Source organism: Erpetoichthys calabaricus, chromosome 14 (assembly GCF_900747795.2).
Source record: "Erpetoichthys calabaricus chromosome 14, fErpCal1.3, whole genome shotgun sequence".
Lineage (NCBI taxonomy): Eukaryota > Metazoa > Chordata > Cladistia > Polypteriformes > Polypteridae > Erpetoichthys > Erpetoichthys calabaricus.
This window is the reverse complement of record NC_041407.2, coordinates 104,403,811-104,420,576: the sequence shown is the minus strand read 5'-3', so window position 1 is coordinate 104,420,576 and position 16,766 is coordinate 104,403,811. Positions and strand designations below refer to the sequence as shown.

The 16,766-nt window shown below is 42.1% G+C and overlaps 1 protein-coding gene across 1 annotated transcript in view; it reads right to left on the bottom strand.

Moving 5' to 3' along the window:
* Nucleotides 1-2,338: 2,338 nt before the first annotated feature.
* Nucleotides 2,339-16,766, bottom strand: part of nags (N-acetylglutamate synthase) — a 41,371-nt gene continuing 26,943 nt past the window's right edge. Inside the window, exons 6-8 of the mRNA XM_028818724.2 lie at nucleotides 11,270-11,401; nucleotides 8,480-8,662; nucleotides 2,339-3,204 (exon numbers count right to left, since the gene is read on the bottom strand). Of these exons, the coding sequence (XP_028674557.1) occupies nucleotides 3,030-3,204; nucleotides 8,480-8,662; nucleotides 11,270-11,401 (490 nt within the window). The 3' untranslated portion in view covers nucleotides 2,339-3,029. The remainder of the gene's footprint in view (nucleotides 3,205-8,479; nucleotides 8,663-11,269; nucleotides 11,402-16,766) is intronic.

Genomic DNA, 16,766 nt, shown 5'->3' with positions numbered 1-16,766 from the left:
CTGTTTCAATCAAGAAATCACTTAAATAGGAGCTGCCTGACACAGAGAAGTAGACCAAAAGCACCTCAAAAGCTAGACATCATGCCAAGATCCAAAGAAATTCAGGAACAAATGAGAACAGAAGTAATTGAGATCTATCAGTCTGGTAAAGGTTATAAAGCCATTTCTAAAGCTTTGGGACTCCAGCGAACCACAGTGAGAGCCATTATCCACAAGTGGCAAAAACATGGAACAGTGGTGAACCTTCCCAGGAGTGGCCGGCTGACCAAAATTACCCCAAGAGCGCAGAGACGACTCATCCGAGAGGTCACAAAAGACCCCAGGACAACGTCTAAAGAACTGCAGGCCTCACTTGCCTCAATTAAGGTCAGTGTTCACGACTCCACCATAAGAAAGAGACTGGGCAAAAACGGCCTGCATGGCAGATGTCCAAGACGCAAACCACTGTTAAGCAAAAAGAACATTAGGGCTCGTCTCAATTTTGCTAAGAAACATCTCAATGATTGCCAAGACTTTTGGGAAAATACCTTGTGGACTGATGAGACAAAAGTTGAACTTTTTGGAAGGCAAATGTCCCGTTACATCTGGCGTAAAAGGAACACAGCATTTCAGAAAAAGAACATCATACCAACAGTAAAATATGGTGGTGGTAGTGTGATGGTCTGGGGTTGTTTTGCTGCTTCAGGACCTGGAAGGCTTGCTGTGATAGATGGAACCATGAATTCTACTGTCTACCAAAAAATCCTGAAGGAGAATGTCCGGCCATCTGTTCGTCAACTCAAGCTGAAGCGATCTTGGGTGCTGCAACAGGACAATGACCCAAAACACACCAGCAAATCCACCTCTGAATGGCTGAAGAAAAACAAAATGAAGACTTTGGAGTGGCCTAGTCAAAGTCCTGACCTGAATCCAATTGAGATGCTATGGCATGACCTTAAAAAGGCGGTTCATGCTAGAAAACCCTCAAATAAAGCTGAATTACAACAATTTTGCAAAGATGAGTGGGCCAAAATTCCTCCAGAGCGCTGTAAAAGACTCATTGCAAGTTATCACAAACGCTTGATTGCAGTTATTGCTGCTAAGGGTGGCCCAACCAGTTATTAGGTTCAGGGGGCAATTACTTTTTCACACAGGGCCATGTAGGTTTGGATTTTTTTTTCTCCCTAAATAATAAAAACCACCATTTACAAACTGCATTTTGTGTTTACTTGTGTTATATTTGACTAATGGTTAAATGTGTTTGATGATCAGAAACATTTTGTGTGACAAACATGCAAAAGAATAAGAAATCAGGAAGGGGGCAAATAGTTTTTCACACCACTGTAAGTCTTCAATCTGCCTCAGGAATGATTTAAGACAGGGGTGGCGAACTCCAGGCCTGGTGGGCCACAGTGGCTACAGGTTTTCATCCTAACCCTTTTCCTAATCAGTGACCAGTTTTCACTGCTAATTAACTTTTTCCTTTAACTGATTACTTTTTCCTTTAACTTAATTAACTGATTTAAGATATGAAGAGACAGAGGAAGTGACGGTGAAGGTGGTAGGGATAAGAACAGCGCCCATACACATGTGCTGCACTCCTGCCCTGCTGCCGAGAGTTGATTCTACAATAAAATAAAAATAAAAAGAGTAATAAAGCAGACGTCACGTTGTACAGGGTGTCCCATTCGGGAGTACAACTTTAAAAATGCGAATTACTCTGCAACGCGTGCATGTATCATCATGCAACAAGGTTCAAAATATTCCTTATTTAATGCAGAATTGATTCTGTGTCATAAAGAGGCGGGCACTATAGCGGGCGCCGCTACGGGGCAACGTGCCATACCTCTCATGCCAGTATGGAAGAGATCCGATTGTTTTTTGGAGACAGGGTGATCTCGAAAGGTTTGTGGCCACCTCGATCGCCCGATTTAACTCCCCCTGAATTTTTTTCTATGGGGATATTTAAAGGGCAAGGTTTATGCAAGCAAACCCAGGACCATCGAACAACTGAAAGCAAACATCGAGCGTGAAATTGTTTCCATCGACAGTGACATGTTGCAGAGGACATTCTCAAATATGGAGCGTCGCGTTTCCTTGTGCGTGGACATTGGGGGAGGATATTTTCAGCACCTTTTGTAATGTGGACTTGTTTTCCACTAAATACAGGTATGTTCAGTTCTTACAGCTTGCCTGTACATTCATGCGTTTGCGAGTAATTCGCATTTTTAAAGTTGTACTCCCGAGTGGGACACCCTATATATGTGTACCAAATTTCAGGTCAAATCGGTCAAACGGTTTGCGAGCTACAGGTGATTTAAAATCCTGGACAGACAAACGGACAGCCACAGTATAGCGTATTATATAAGAAGACAGACGACAAGGCTGAAGACTAAACAGCCGCCACTCAGAGCACAGGGTTGTGGGTGCTCCATGTGTACCACTGGGTGGTGTTTCTGCCAATTGTGAATTTACAACACTATGGAATTGCGTGTGATCAAAAGCTTTTAGTCGACCCTTACTTTTATTTGTTGCTTTTATGTGTTGCAGGATATTGGGTGGGTAAAGGTACTGTCTGTGGGGTTTGGCTTTACTAAAGAGTTTACAGAGGTGACTCATTTTTAGTTGTTTTTGCTGAACCAAATAAAATCCACAATACAATATTTGTTGGGAAATGTTCAAAACGTTTCCACTGATATGCAGTATTACGTTTGACTGTTTTTTTTGATTTTACCTAATATTTCCACAGTGGCAGCATCAAAATCCTAGGCAGTGGGTTACTGGAATTTAAGAAACTATGAAGTAAAAGTAAAATGTCCAAGGTGTTTATTTACATTATTTGGCCAGCTATTTCTAACAAAATAAATCATTTTGAAAAATACAAAAAAGCTGCATGTGGCCAAATAAGGTACTGAAACCCGCAAATATTTTAGAATGTCACAGTAGCTGCTGACCAGTAGCAGTCCTGGACTCAAGCCAGGTTGAAGTTGAGGATTGTCACTAAATAGAAGGATAAAACGTTTCTGGGCTGATAGACTCAGCTTCTGACCTTAGAGATCTGGAAAGGCTAGTTCGGGTAAATTGTCACATTCAGAGTTGACAAAGGAATCTGGCATGTTCTTGGCGTAGTCAACAAGTTCATAGGAGTTGCGAATGTCAGGTAGGCCATACCAGAAAACAATCCATTTGCCGTTGACAAAGCTACCTTCGCACTGCTTGAAATACCTGAGGATGTCAAAAAATAAAGACAAATATCATCATGAATCTATACAGACAACGGTAGAGTGAATCTGATGGATTAGATGCGAACAGTCATGACAGACATCAATAGGCTGATTCAAGATTAATTGAAACAGCGACGTCAACCCTGATTCATTATTCTTGGGCAAAAGGACACAAATTCACACTTTGTAAGGTAGAGTGCACTCCCTAATAATTCAATGCAAGGTCTTTCAAAAAATGTTAACTCCATTTTCCACCACTTTCCAGGTTTACCCAAGCTAGCCAGTTGCCCTCAAAATTTCTTTTCTCCAGTGCCCGTTTATCCTAGACATACAGGTGCTGGTCATAAAATTAGAATATCATGACAAAGTTGATTTATTTCAGTAATTCCATTCAAAAAGTGAAACTTGTATATTAGATTCATTCATTACACACAGACTGATGTATTTCAAATGTTTATTTCTTTTAATGTTGATGATTATAACTGACAACTAATGAAAGTCCCAAATTCAGTATCTCGGAAAATTAGAATATTGTGAAAGGTTCAATATTGAAGACACCTGGTGCCACACTCTAATCAGCTAATTAACTCCAAAGCCTTTAAATGGTCTCTCAGTCGAGTTCTGTAGGCTACACAATCAGGGGGAAGACTGCTGACTTGACAGTTGTCCAAAAGACGACCATTGACACCTTGCACAAGGAGGGCGAGACACAAAAGGTCATTGCTAAAGAGGCTGGCTGTTCACAGAGCTCTGTGTCCAAGCACATTAATAGAGAGACAAAGGGAAGGACAAGATGTGGTAGAAACAAGTGGACAAGCAATAGGGATAACCGCACCCTGGAGAGGATTGTGAAACAAAACCCATTCAAAAATGTGAGGGAGATTCACAAAGAGTGGACTGCAGCTGGAGTCAGTGCTTCAAGAACCACCACACACAGACGTATGCAAGACATGGGTTTCAGCTGTCGCATTCCTTGTATCAAGCCACTCTTGAACAAGAGACAGCGTCAGAAGCGTCTCGCCTTTGGACTGCTGCGGAGTGGTCCAAAGTTATGTTCTCTGATGAAAGTAAATTTTGCATTTCCTTTGGAAATCAAGGTCCCAGAGTCTGGAAGAAGAGAGGAGAGGCACAGAATCCACGTTGCGTGAGGTCCAGTTTAAAGTTTCCACAGTCAGTGATGGTTTGGGGTGCCATGTCATCTGCTGGTGTTGGTCCATTGTGTTTTCTGAGGTCCAAGGTCAATGCAGCCGTCTACCAGGAAGTTTTAGAGCATTTCATGCTTCCTGCTGCTGACGAACTTTATGGAGATGCAGATTTCATTTTTCAACAGGACCTGGCACCTGCACACAGTGCCAAAGCTACCAGTACCTGGTTTAAGGACCATGGTATCCCTGTTCTTGATTTGCCAGCAAACTCGCCTGACCTTAACCCCATAGAAAATCTATGGGGTATTGTGAAGAGGAAGATGCAATACGCCAGACCCAACAATTCAGAAGAGCTGAAGGCCACTATCAGAGCAACATGGGCTCTCATAACACCTGAGCAGTGCCACAGACTGATCGACTCCATGCCACGCCGCATTGCTGCAGTAATCCAGGCCAGAGGAGCCCCAACTAAATATTGAGTGCTGTACATGCTCATACTTTTCATGTTCATACCTTTCAGTTGGCCAACATTTCTAAAAATCCTTTTTTTGCATTGGTCTTAATTGATATTCTAATTTTCCGAGATACTGAATTTGGGACTTTCATTAGTTGTCAGTTATAATCATCAACATTAAAAGAAATAAACATTTGAAATACATCAGTCTGTGTGTAATGAATGAATCTAATAAACAAGTTTCACTTTTTGAATGGAATTACTGAAATAAATCAACTTTGTCATGATATTCTAATTTTATGACCAGCACCTGTACTCTGGTTCTTTTTCTATCATCCAATAAAACCTCCAGCCACGTCTTCTTCAATGTTTCACTGGACCTCTTCCCCACCACCTCCATCTTCATGCATCTCTTCATCCAATCATCCTCTGCCTTTCTCCCCACTTACCCATATCAATTTAGTTTGTTTCCCCTCACCATAACAACATAACCAATTTGGCAAAGGAGAGGACCCCCATTCAGTCTATCAAGCTCCTTTCCTTATCTGATAGCTAAGTTGTCCAAATTATCTCATCCAGAACCTTCTTAAAGGCTGCCAAGGTTTTTGTTGGCACCCTACGTGCTTTGGTATTTTGTTCCAGATATTTAAAATCCTCAAAGCCTTTGATTAACTCTTTGAGGGCTGAATATTTATTTCGGAAAACATAGCTTTGTGTTCTTTTCAGAAAACTATGGTTTCACACAAAAATCAACATAAAATATCTGTGGCCACCAGTTCACCAGGAATGCGTGGTAGGTTGGCTGCCAGGTTGTCTTCGCAGTGTATCGAAATCTGGTTTGTACCCCTTGTCATTGTAAATGGTAAACATTACCATAGGCATGTTAGCTTCATGAACCTGTTCAGCAACGCGATCAGCTGGGGACCGATCAACTGATTTGGGTACCTCACATTTGTTTTCGATCACTTGTATCAAAATCGGTGTCCAACAATTCAGTCTAATTCAGCGATAATATGCAAAACGCCGTCCATGTAGAATTTTGCTTTACGCATTCGATTCGATCTCTCGCCAGATGTCGATGCCATTTTTGCTGCTGTTTGCTCCTCGCAGGGAATCTCAGTCAAACCAATGAAGCTAACTTTCTTTCTAGCAAAGAGAGTCAAACTAAAACATAATGGTGGGTTTTTGTCACCGTCTACAGTTGATTACCACCGTCAACACCTCCTTTTGACAAAAGTCGACATCCGCCCTGAAAGAGTTAAGTTGATCCAGCAAAATTCTTTCATCTTAAGGGTTGAATCACGACTGTGAGGACATCAGTGGAAATTAAAGGGAAATGCAATTCGAAATGAAGCCAGGATGCACTTCTTTACACAAAGAGTTGTGGAACTCTGGAACAAACTATCGAGACAGGGAGAAAATCTTGACAACCTTTAAGAAAAATCAGAAGGAGATATTGGGACAGCTTAGCTATTAGCTAACCAAACAGGCTTGATGGACTGAATGGTCTCCTCTCATCTGTCAAATGTCTTCTTGTGTCAATAGCAGTCTATTAAAACAACACAACTTTTGTGTGATCTGTTAAGATGACATTGTTGCAGAAATGTTCACGCCATTCTGTTTTCCTCCTGATGCAGACATGAATATCTACATCAGGGGTCTCCAACCTTAACCCCTCCCCGAGAGCTACTTTTACGAAATGGAAATGGCCGAGAGCTACTCATGTTTTCTAACGTTTATTCTCATAGCTTATTTCAACCCAAACAAACTGAATAAGCTTGTTTTGCCTGAACATTTACAAGATGTTGGTGTCCACAACTCACATTTTGCATCACAAAAAAATATTTGGTTCACCTGCAAGTGCATTTTGTATGTCGTATGCATTTTCTAGTGTATCTCACATTATTGAATTAAAACATGAAGACTGTCAAAATAAAACAATGCAATTCCAAATACACAGATATGACTTCTTCATTTGTCATTTTGTCACATGTCACTGTGTCACTTTATTCACAGGTCGAGTTGCATGTGTGATGTGTTGTTTAGTTCGTCAGATGACTGGCACTGAGGTGTCTGGTGGAGTGGAGCCACTCAGGTTCACTCTGATGGAGTCATTTAAATGTTTGTCTGTCAGTCTTGTTCTGAACTTTGACTTCATGACATTCATGTCAGACTCACAGAGGTATGGAGACCCAAACAAAGCAGACATTTTCAGAGCTGCTTGGTGAAGACTCTTATAGTTCTCTGGCTCTACTAAGCTCCAGAAATGCTGAGAATGCTGTTGAGACTTTAACTGCACATTATTTTGAAGGTTTACTAATATATATCACATCCAATGTCTGTCTGTCTGTATGTCTGTCCACTTTTCACGAGAGAACGACTTAACAGATTTAGATCGGGTTTCTTTCGATAATTTGCTTGAACATTCCGGTTGATTCTGCGACTTCTCTCATTTCGCTATGTATCACAGGTCACTTGCCGTACCGATTTATTGAGAAACACGCAGTGGGTCGAGGGGCGGGGCCTTCCTCACTCACGTGTCAGCTTCGGGGTGTGGTCCTTAACTCCGCTTAGCTAGCGAACGACAGAACAATTGAATTCAACTTTGTTTGAAATTTAAAATAAAGTGTTACTTAGGTCTTGATGAGTTTGAGTCCGGAGATTCTCTTAAGTGTATGCCACATTGAAAAGAGAGATTGAAATTCAGATTGTGGATCATGATACGATTTTTTGGAAAGATCGCCCACCCCAAATTTGACTAATCAAGTTTTCAAATTTATGTACGATTCATTAATCCTTTGGTGAGCTACTTGAAAAGGGGTTGCGAGCTACTGGTAGCTCTCGAGCGACAGGTTGGAGACCCCTGATCTACATTCACCATGGCAAGGCTGGACCGTACACACCAGGATAGACTGGATATGACTGGCATTTCTACAACCGCCAACAAAGCACATTTAAAAAAAGAGATTAAAATCAACATATTGTAACTCTTCAAACAAACTCTTACATATGAGGGGTTACCCAAAAATAACCGGAATCTGTACCTGGCATGCAAACTCGACTTAGTTGCAAATTTCGCCGCTAAGTGTAGCATACTTACAGTATACTGTGGCAGTCTGCCAAGTGGCGTTGCTCTGTATTGTTCGTACGCCATTTCGTGTCGGTTTTTCTTGGTGCTTATTGAACACGTTCTGCTAATTTTGTGATAGGTGATCATAAAGAACAGGGAGTCTGAGTTAAATTTTGTTTTCTCTTAGGGAAAACAGCTGCTGAAACTGTAGTGATGCTTGAAATGTCTTTTAATGAGGAAGCTTTAGGTAAAACGCAGGTCTACGAGTGGTCTTCCTGTTTCAAACAGGGGGAAATGTCACTTGATCTTACTCCGTGCGACGTTTTCTTGTTCCCGCATATGAAAAAAGAACTAACAGGAAAGTGTTTTTATACCTTGGAGGAAGTCAAAGACAAATCGCTGCAGGCATTGGACAATGTTCCTCTTCAGCAATTCCAAAAATGTTTCCACCAGTGGGAAAACTGTTGGGACAAGTGTATTCATTCACATGGAGAGGACTAAGTAAAAATTATTAAAACATTTTTTTTTTCCCAATTCCAGTTATTTTTGGGTACCCTCTCGTACACAAAATAAGGCACAGGTTCATAAAGTTACAGTATATACCCACCATGGATTGATCCGATTTGAGCACCGTGACCTCCAGAAAAGCGAGCCTATGTCCTGACGAATACACTTCCAGAGCATTTCACTAGTGCCCTGGCCCTGTTTACAACTGCTCACCACAAATTTGTCCAGATATAAAGTCCTGCTATTTACCGGCTCTTCAGTAATTATGGCAGCAGCATTGTACCTGAAAAGACGGAACACAAAATTACTAAAAAGAAAAACAAAAAAAACATTGCTCAGCATTGACAGTTTCACCAGTCTAGAATTTCAGAACAAGCTAAATGACCAGAATATACGTGGCTTTTCTACAGGTGAAAGAATTAAAAATGATGTTGGAATATTTGGTGAATAAACTGGACTGTGGAGACAACTGGTCAGATTAAATCCATCCATTCATTTTCCAACCCGCTGAATCTGAACACAGGGTCACGGAGGTCTGCTGGAGCCAATCCCAGCCAACACAGGGCGCAAGGCAGGAAATATTCTGGGCAGGGCGCCAACACACCGCAGGACACACACACACACACCAAGCACACACAAGGGACAATTTAGAATCACCATTCCACCTAACCTGCATGTCTTTGGATTGTGGGAGGAAACCCACACAGACACGGGGAGAACATGCAAACTCCACACAGGGAGGACCCGTGAAGCGAACCCAGGTCTCCAGAGCACTGTGCCACCACGCCACCCACTCCCTCAATGTGTTAAAGAAAAATTAAGACTCACTTGTTCTGCAAATTTCTGTCTAATTGATATAAACAGTTAGGATTTTTGTAACCCAGAAATTGTAACTCGCTTGTATTTTGTTCAGATTAAATGGTTCCTCTAATTTCCACCATTCGCTGGTGTCACCAGGAAGCGCTCTGCTTGAAGTGGATAAAAGCAGTCCCTGCATGTGTGAGCTCTCCTATTAGCTCATGCTGAAAGAAGCTACTTCTGAGCCTGACATCACAGGTTTACAGTTGGCCACCATCAGATGCCACAGTGCAAATGTACACTTTGAGATATCTGTGGCAAAACAGTTGGCGTAATCAGCAGGATCTGCACAGTGGAGGAGTGGAGAGTATGGTGGTGCCATGTAGAGAGCATGGGAGTTCTCCTATTAGCTCCTGCTATAAGGAGCTAATAGGAGTGTGAAGTGAGTTGGGCTGGATGGCGTTTCCTCATGCTTTTGTAAAAGAGAGCTGTATGCTTGCAGAGTCTTTAATGTTTTAATTTGCTGATATCAATTTGTTCGTCTTTGATGTTTGCCACCCATCTCTGATCCAACCTGTTGAATCAGATAGAAGGATGCTTTAACAGTGATGGTGGAATTAATCCCTATATCCGATGGCAATGCAAATCCCCCCTCCATTGCGAAAATCCAGTTCATAAAGGGTTTTGTTTGGGTGTTTCTGAGTCCCAACACATCCTTCTCTTCCATTTTATATGTACAGTGCCTACAACTACATGCTACCATTCCCACATGCCCCTCTGCAGCCATGCAAACCTGTTTAAAATCACAGACCCCACAAACCAGGTGTCTGAACTACAACTATTGTCACTCACATTTAAACAATCACCAAACAGGACATACTGTACACAAAGGAAAACCTCCTACGTGGCAATGCTGGAACTTTATCAGGCAATCTGTCTGTTGCAGTCCTGATGTATTGTCATTTTTGGCTCGTTTGCAGAGATTTCTTTGAACGGGTGTTTGTTCACTGGTAGATCCATATTACTAACTGAGAATGGAAAACCGGACGGCATGGACGCAGGTACATGGCGATGGGACCATGAGACGTACTGCGCAGGCGCGTACAGCGCACGTCTCATAAACCGCAAGCGAAGTCGTATCCACCGCGCACGAAGGAGTCACGGCCCAAAAACGAAAGAGCTCAACTGACGTGAATGAGAAATGAAGCAACAACGCGCCCATAGCTAACGACTAACGACACAGCCACACAAAAAAGAGGATTCTGCGCTGCAGCCCAGATTCAAACGGAAGAGGCTACGGAGGCCCCACAGGTCCACACACCGCCATATTGTGAGTGGCACTACTGTGGAGTGAAGGCGCAGGCGTCACCGCCATATTGTGAGTGGCACTACTGCGGAGTGAACTTAGGAATAATGTGATGCTTGGGATTGTACAAACCGCTGAACGCATTACACCAAATTCAAACACAATACAGCTCAACGATACAAACACGAGCCCACCTGGATAAGATCAATGAACGCAGGTGCCTACAACGCGCGTCTGAAACTGCGGAAGCAATGCAGGCACGGGTTCAAAACGAACGAGCTCGACTGACGGATATACAAACACGCGCCCGCATGGATACAATCAATGAACGCAGGCACCTACAACGCGCATCTGAAATGCCGCGGGCAAAGCGGGCACGGCTCAAAAACGAACGAGCTTGACTAATGTATTTCAGGATACACAAAGCCGGGGGTAGGCGAGCGAAGCGAGCAGGGGCTTGTTAAATCAGAATTCAGTGAGGCCAGTGTGGCAATTTCAACTGTACTGTTAGCTGAATTACTGTGTTGCGTCTACTGTATTGCCTGCTGCATGAAGAGGTTTTTTTCTAAATAAATAAATGAATAATATGTGTAGCTGTGAATCGTTCAATATTTATGAAATCAGGCTTAAAGCAAATGGGTTCTCGTGAATTTCCAGCACATATGTGTAAAAAGACTGAATGATGTCATTAGCCAAGACCGGCCATGATCCTAGCACGTCATGCCAAATAAGCTCAATTGGAAGGCCCAACAAGTAACGTCTTGAGGCAAAGAAAATGTGTCCTACCCTTCAGAAAGGTAGATGCAGTGGAGGCGTTGCTGCAGCATGGCGAAATAATCTTTCTTCAGGTTCTTTCCAAAGGATTTGCTGATCAAGGATTGGAGTCGGTCTACATCAATGTCACTCAGGCTGTGATATCTGCAGGCAAAGCAGTAGTATTAGTGGAGTGAGATAAGCCGTAAAACAGACAATTCCAATAAACAGTAATGTCACATTCCCAACACAATGTAATCCAATTTAGGGTTATGGAAGGCTAAGCCTGTTCTGACAACATCAGGCACAAAGCAGGAGCTAACCGGGTCAGGGTGCCAGCCCAGTTTACGACACTCTCACACCAACCTGGAGTAAATCTGGACTTGCTAATTAATCTAACACTCACATTCTTGATGGGTATGGGAGTAAAGTCAGACACCCATCAGAAAAAACTTTCACAGACACTGGGACCACAGACGGAGTCATGGTGTGGGATTTGAACCCAGAAAGCTGGATCAATCAGGCAGTAGCACTAACCACTGTGAAACAAGTGACAATATTTATACATGAAATCAAATTGTAATGCTGAGAACAGCTGTTGCAAAATATTCTGGGTTCTACAAAAGAATTTAAAAGGCCTTTCCTGCTTCATAAACATATTTTGATCACTATAAGTCTATGAATCAAAACATGTAAGGCCTCTTTTTTGAGGCCAGCTCTAGGTCAGTATGGTGGTGCAGTGGTTAGCAATGCTGTTTTATAGCTCCAGTGTCCTTGGTTCATATCTCGGCAAGTGTCCTCATCTAAGCGAGTGTAGGTGGATGTGTATGAGCGAACCCTGTAATTAAGGTAGGCCCAAGAATAGTGTAAGCACTTTGGAATACAGATGGGCTTTATTAATAAAGTATTAATAAAAAATAAATTAAAAAAAAAACTCAAGTTACCTTTATGCAACAGCATTCACAATGGTTGTGTAAAATCACAAATACAAGGCACTATACATTGTAAAACAGAGCACAATACAAAGCATTTCAAGGTACTGTACACACAGTAGATTCAGAGGGTATTCAGACCCCTTTGCTTTCTGCATACTTTATGTTGCAGATTTGATTTTAAATGGATTCATTTGCCATTTTTTCCCATCAATCTACATTCTCACCATAAAGACTAAGTGAAAACATGTTTACAAAAAGGTTTGCCAATTTATTACAACTTAAAAACTGAAATCTCTCATTCATATAAGCATTCAGACCCTGAATTCAGTACTTTGTAGAAGTCCCTTTTTCATCAATTCTAGCTTTGTATCTTCTTGGGGTAAGTCTCCAGAAGGTTTGCACACCTGGATTTCAGCAGTTTATCCCATTATTACTGGCCGATCTTGTCACGCTCCATTAGATTGGATGGGAAGTGTCTTTAAACTTCTGGTGTCTACACACATATTCTATGGGGAATAAGTCTGGGCTTTGGTTGGACCACTCAAGGACAGTTGGAAACTTGTCGGGTACACTTTATTACCGTATATACTCACGTATAAGTCGGGTCTTGAAACCCGAAAAATCGACCATAAAATCAGACCACAACTTATATGCCCTTTCAAAAATACGACACTTAAATTTGTTTTTTTGTTTTTTTTTTACATCTTCTTGCCTCCTCCAATTTCACATCAGTTTCTCAGACGCATCAAATTTTGTTGTAGCAGCGCAGTTACCAATTTCTTTCGCTATTTCAACGATGTTTAATTTGAAACCGGTCTCATATTTTCTTCTGATCGAATGCTCCATTGTCATTATGGGAAGCTCTTACGATAAAGGTGTAAACGTTGCTTCGGAATAGTTCGGGTATTACAGTGTGGTCACATAGACACAATACATAGAAAAGGCAGTGTGCTCTGTGGTTTCTCTCTCAGGTGGGTGTTAGCGTATCATAATCTCTTGTACCAACAGCGTGAGTTTTCCACATTCGACTTACAGTGGTGTGAAAAACTATTTGCCCCCTTCCTGATTTCTTATTCTTTTGCATGTTTGTCACACAAAATGTTTCTGATCATCAAACACATTTAACCATTAGTCAAATATAACACAAGTAAACACAAAATGCAGTTTGTAAATGGTGGTTTTTATTATTTAGGGAGAAAAAAAAATCCAAACCTACATGGCCCTGTGTGAAAAAGTAATTGCCCCCTGAACCTAATAACTGGTTGGCCCACCCTTAGCAGCAATAACTGCAATCAAGCGTTTGCGATAACTTGCAATGAGTCTTTTACAGCGCTCTGGAGGAATTTTGGCCCACTCATCTTTGCAAAATTGTTGTAATTCAGCTTTATTTGAGGGTTTTCTAGCATGAACCGCCTTTTTAAGGTCATGCCATAGCATCTCAATTGGATTCAGGTCAGGACATTGACTAGGCCACTCCAAAGTCCTCATTTTGTTTTTCTTCAGCCATTCAGAGGTGGATTTGCTGGTGTGTTTTGGGTCATTGTCCTGTTGCAGCACCCAAGATCGCTTCAGCTTGAGTTGACGAACAGATGGCCGGACATTCTCCTTCAGGATTTTTTGGTAGACAGTAGAATTCATGGTTCCATCTATCACAGCAAGCCTTCCAGGTCCTGAAGCAGCAAAACAACCCCAGACCATCACACTACCACCACCATATTTTACTGTTGGTATGATGTTCTTTTTCTGAAATGCTGTGTTCCTTTTACGCCAGATGTAACGGGACATTTGCCTTCCAAAAAGTTCAACTTTTGACTCATCAGTCCACAAGGTATTTTCCCAAAAGTCTTGGCAATCATTGAGATGTTTCTTAGCAAAATTGAGACGAGCCCTAATGTTCTTTTTGCTTAACAGTGGTTTGCGTCTTGGAAATCTGCCATGCAGGCCGTTTTTGCCCAGTCTCTTTCTTATGGTGGAGTCGTGAACACTGACCTTAATTGAGGCAAGTGAGGCCTGCAGTTCTTTAGACGTTGTCCTGGGGTCTTTTGTGACCTCTCGGATGAGTCGTCTCTGCGCTCTTGGGGTAATTTTGGTTGGCCGGCCACTCCTGGGAAGGTTCACCACTGTTCCATGTTTTTGCCAATTGTGGATAATGGCTCTCACTGTGGTTCGCTGGAGTCCCAAAGCTTTAGAAATGGCTTTATAACCTTTACCAGACTGATAGATCTCAATTACTTCTGTTCTCATTTGTTCCTGAATTTCTTTGGATCTTGGCATGATGTCTAGCTTTTGAGGTGCTTTTGGTCTACTTCTCTGTGTCAGGCAGCTCCTATTTAAGTGATTTCTTGATTGAAACAGGTGTGGCAGTAATCAGGCCTGGGGGTGGCTCCGGAAATTGAACTCAGGTGTGATACACCACAGTTAGGTTATTTTTTAACAAGGGGGCAATTACTTTTTCACACAGGGCCATGTAGGTTTGGATTTTTTTTCTCCCTAAATAATAAAAACCATCATTTAAAAACTGCATTTTGTGTTTACTTGTGTTATATTTGACTAATGGTTAAATGTGTTTGATGATCAGAAACATTTTGTGTGACAAACATGCAAAAGAATAAGAAATCAGGAAGGGGGCAAATAGTTTTTCACACCACTGTATACGACCGACATTATAAAATACCAGAAATTATAGTGTAAAATCAAGTCCCGACTTATTCGTGGGAGAACTTATCCGCGAGTATATACGGTAATCCCCAAAGGCAAACTGTGTTTTTGTGTCATTTTTGGAGGTCGGAGCGCAGGGTCAGCCATGGTACATCACCCCTGGAGCAATTTTAAGGTTAAGGACTTCAATCCCCTCTGGCAGTAATGAGATTTGAACCAGCAACCTTCCAAATACCAGCACAGACCCCTAGCCTCAGAGCCATCACTCTGCCATTGTTGTCTTGGCTGTATGCTGTGGGTCATTGTTGATCTGAAAGGTGAGCCGTCTCCCCAGTCTGAGGCTGAATAAAATCTGGAGTAGGTTTCCTTCTAGGCCATCTTGGTATTTGACTGCATTCTTCCATCCCTCAATTCTGACCAGTCTCACTGTCTTTGCATCCCCATATCATGGTGCTATAGCACCACCATGCTTCACCATGGGTAAGGCATTAGGCAGGTGATGAGCAGAGCTTGGTATTCACCAGACACAGTGTTTGGAGTTCTGCCCAATAAATATGACATATCTTATCAGACCTGAGAGTCTTTTCCCTCTTGTTCTCAGAGTCCTTTGAACTGTCATATGCCTTTTACTGAAGAGTGGCTTTCATCTAGCCACTCTACCATAAATGCCAAGAAGATGGGAGTCCTTCCGACAGGTAGTGCCAACTCCACACAGGGCTTTTGATGTTCTGTTGGAGTGACTGTTGGGTTCTTCATCACCCTTCTGACTTCCATACACAGTATGGTAGGAGGCAAATGATAGAGAGAATCCTTGTGGTTTCAAACTTCTTCTCCTAGTCCTGGTCTATGTCTCACCCCAATTTGATTATGAATGTCTACAGAGAGTTCCTTCATGGCTTGGTTTTTGTCTTCATATTCATTGTGAATCGTGAGACCTTCAATACACAAGTGAATTTCTAAATGATGTGGCAAATTGAATTGATTGGACAAGTGGACTAGACTCAATGATAATTAAACCAGACAAGATATACTAGAGCACAGTTTGGAGTGCCACACTAAAGGGTCTGAATATTTAGCTGAATGAGAGAATTCAGCCTTTGATTATTTTAGGCGAGTTTGAATATAATGCATAATGCACCTATGGTGAAAGTCTTTATATGTGTCTGTCTGTCCACAAGAAAAAACTCGCCCCCACCCAAGAGGATTAATTTTGCGGAGATGTGGCACACTTATTCTTTAAAGAAATTTGTTGAGACATTTCAATTTTCGTTGTCATAGCTCGAACAGATCACGCAGTACAAAGTTTTAAAATTTCAAAATTTCCCATTGAAAAGCACTGATGAATTTGCTAAGTCATCCATCTTAAAGTGGAGAAACATTCTATCCGACTTCAACCAAGAATTCGTTTCCTGTTTCAACTTTTCCTTGACAGCAGTTTCTTGAACTTGCATACAAGACAAAAACCTCTGCGTTTTTCCCAGTTGATTCTGGGGTTCGTCAGCAGTGTGTTTTGCTCCTACTCTGTTCAATGCTTGCATGGACTGGGTGTTGAGCAAGGTTGTGGGGTCCAGTGGCTGTGGGACATCTGTTGGTGAAGAAACATTCACGGATCTTGATTTTGCTGACAATGCTGTGATCTTCACGGAGTCAATGCAGGCTCTGACGGGGGCTCTCGAGAGACTGAGTGAGGAGTCTGAGTATCTGGGCTTGTGAGGGTCCTGATAAAAACCAACATCCAGGGCCTTTGGTGACGTCTTAGGCATGGTCATCAACAGTGAGTCTGTCTGAGGAGAGTGTGTCGACCTCGTCGAGAGGTTTACTGATCTCGGCAGTGACATTTATGTGACTCTGGTTACTCTTCCTATGAAGTCAGTAGACGGATTGGGAGAGCATGGGGGGTCATGAGGTCGCTGAAAAGGGGTGTATGGCGCTCCTGA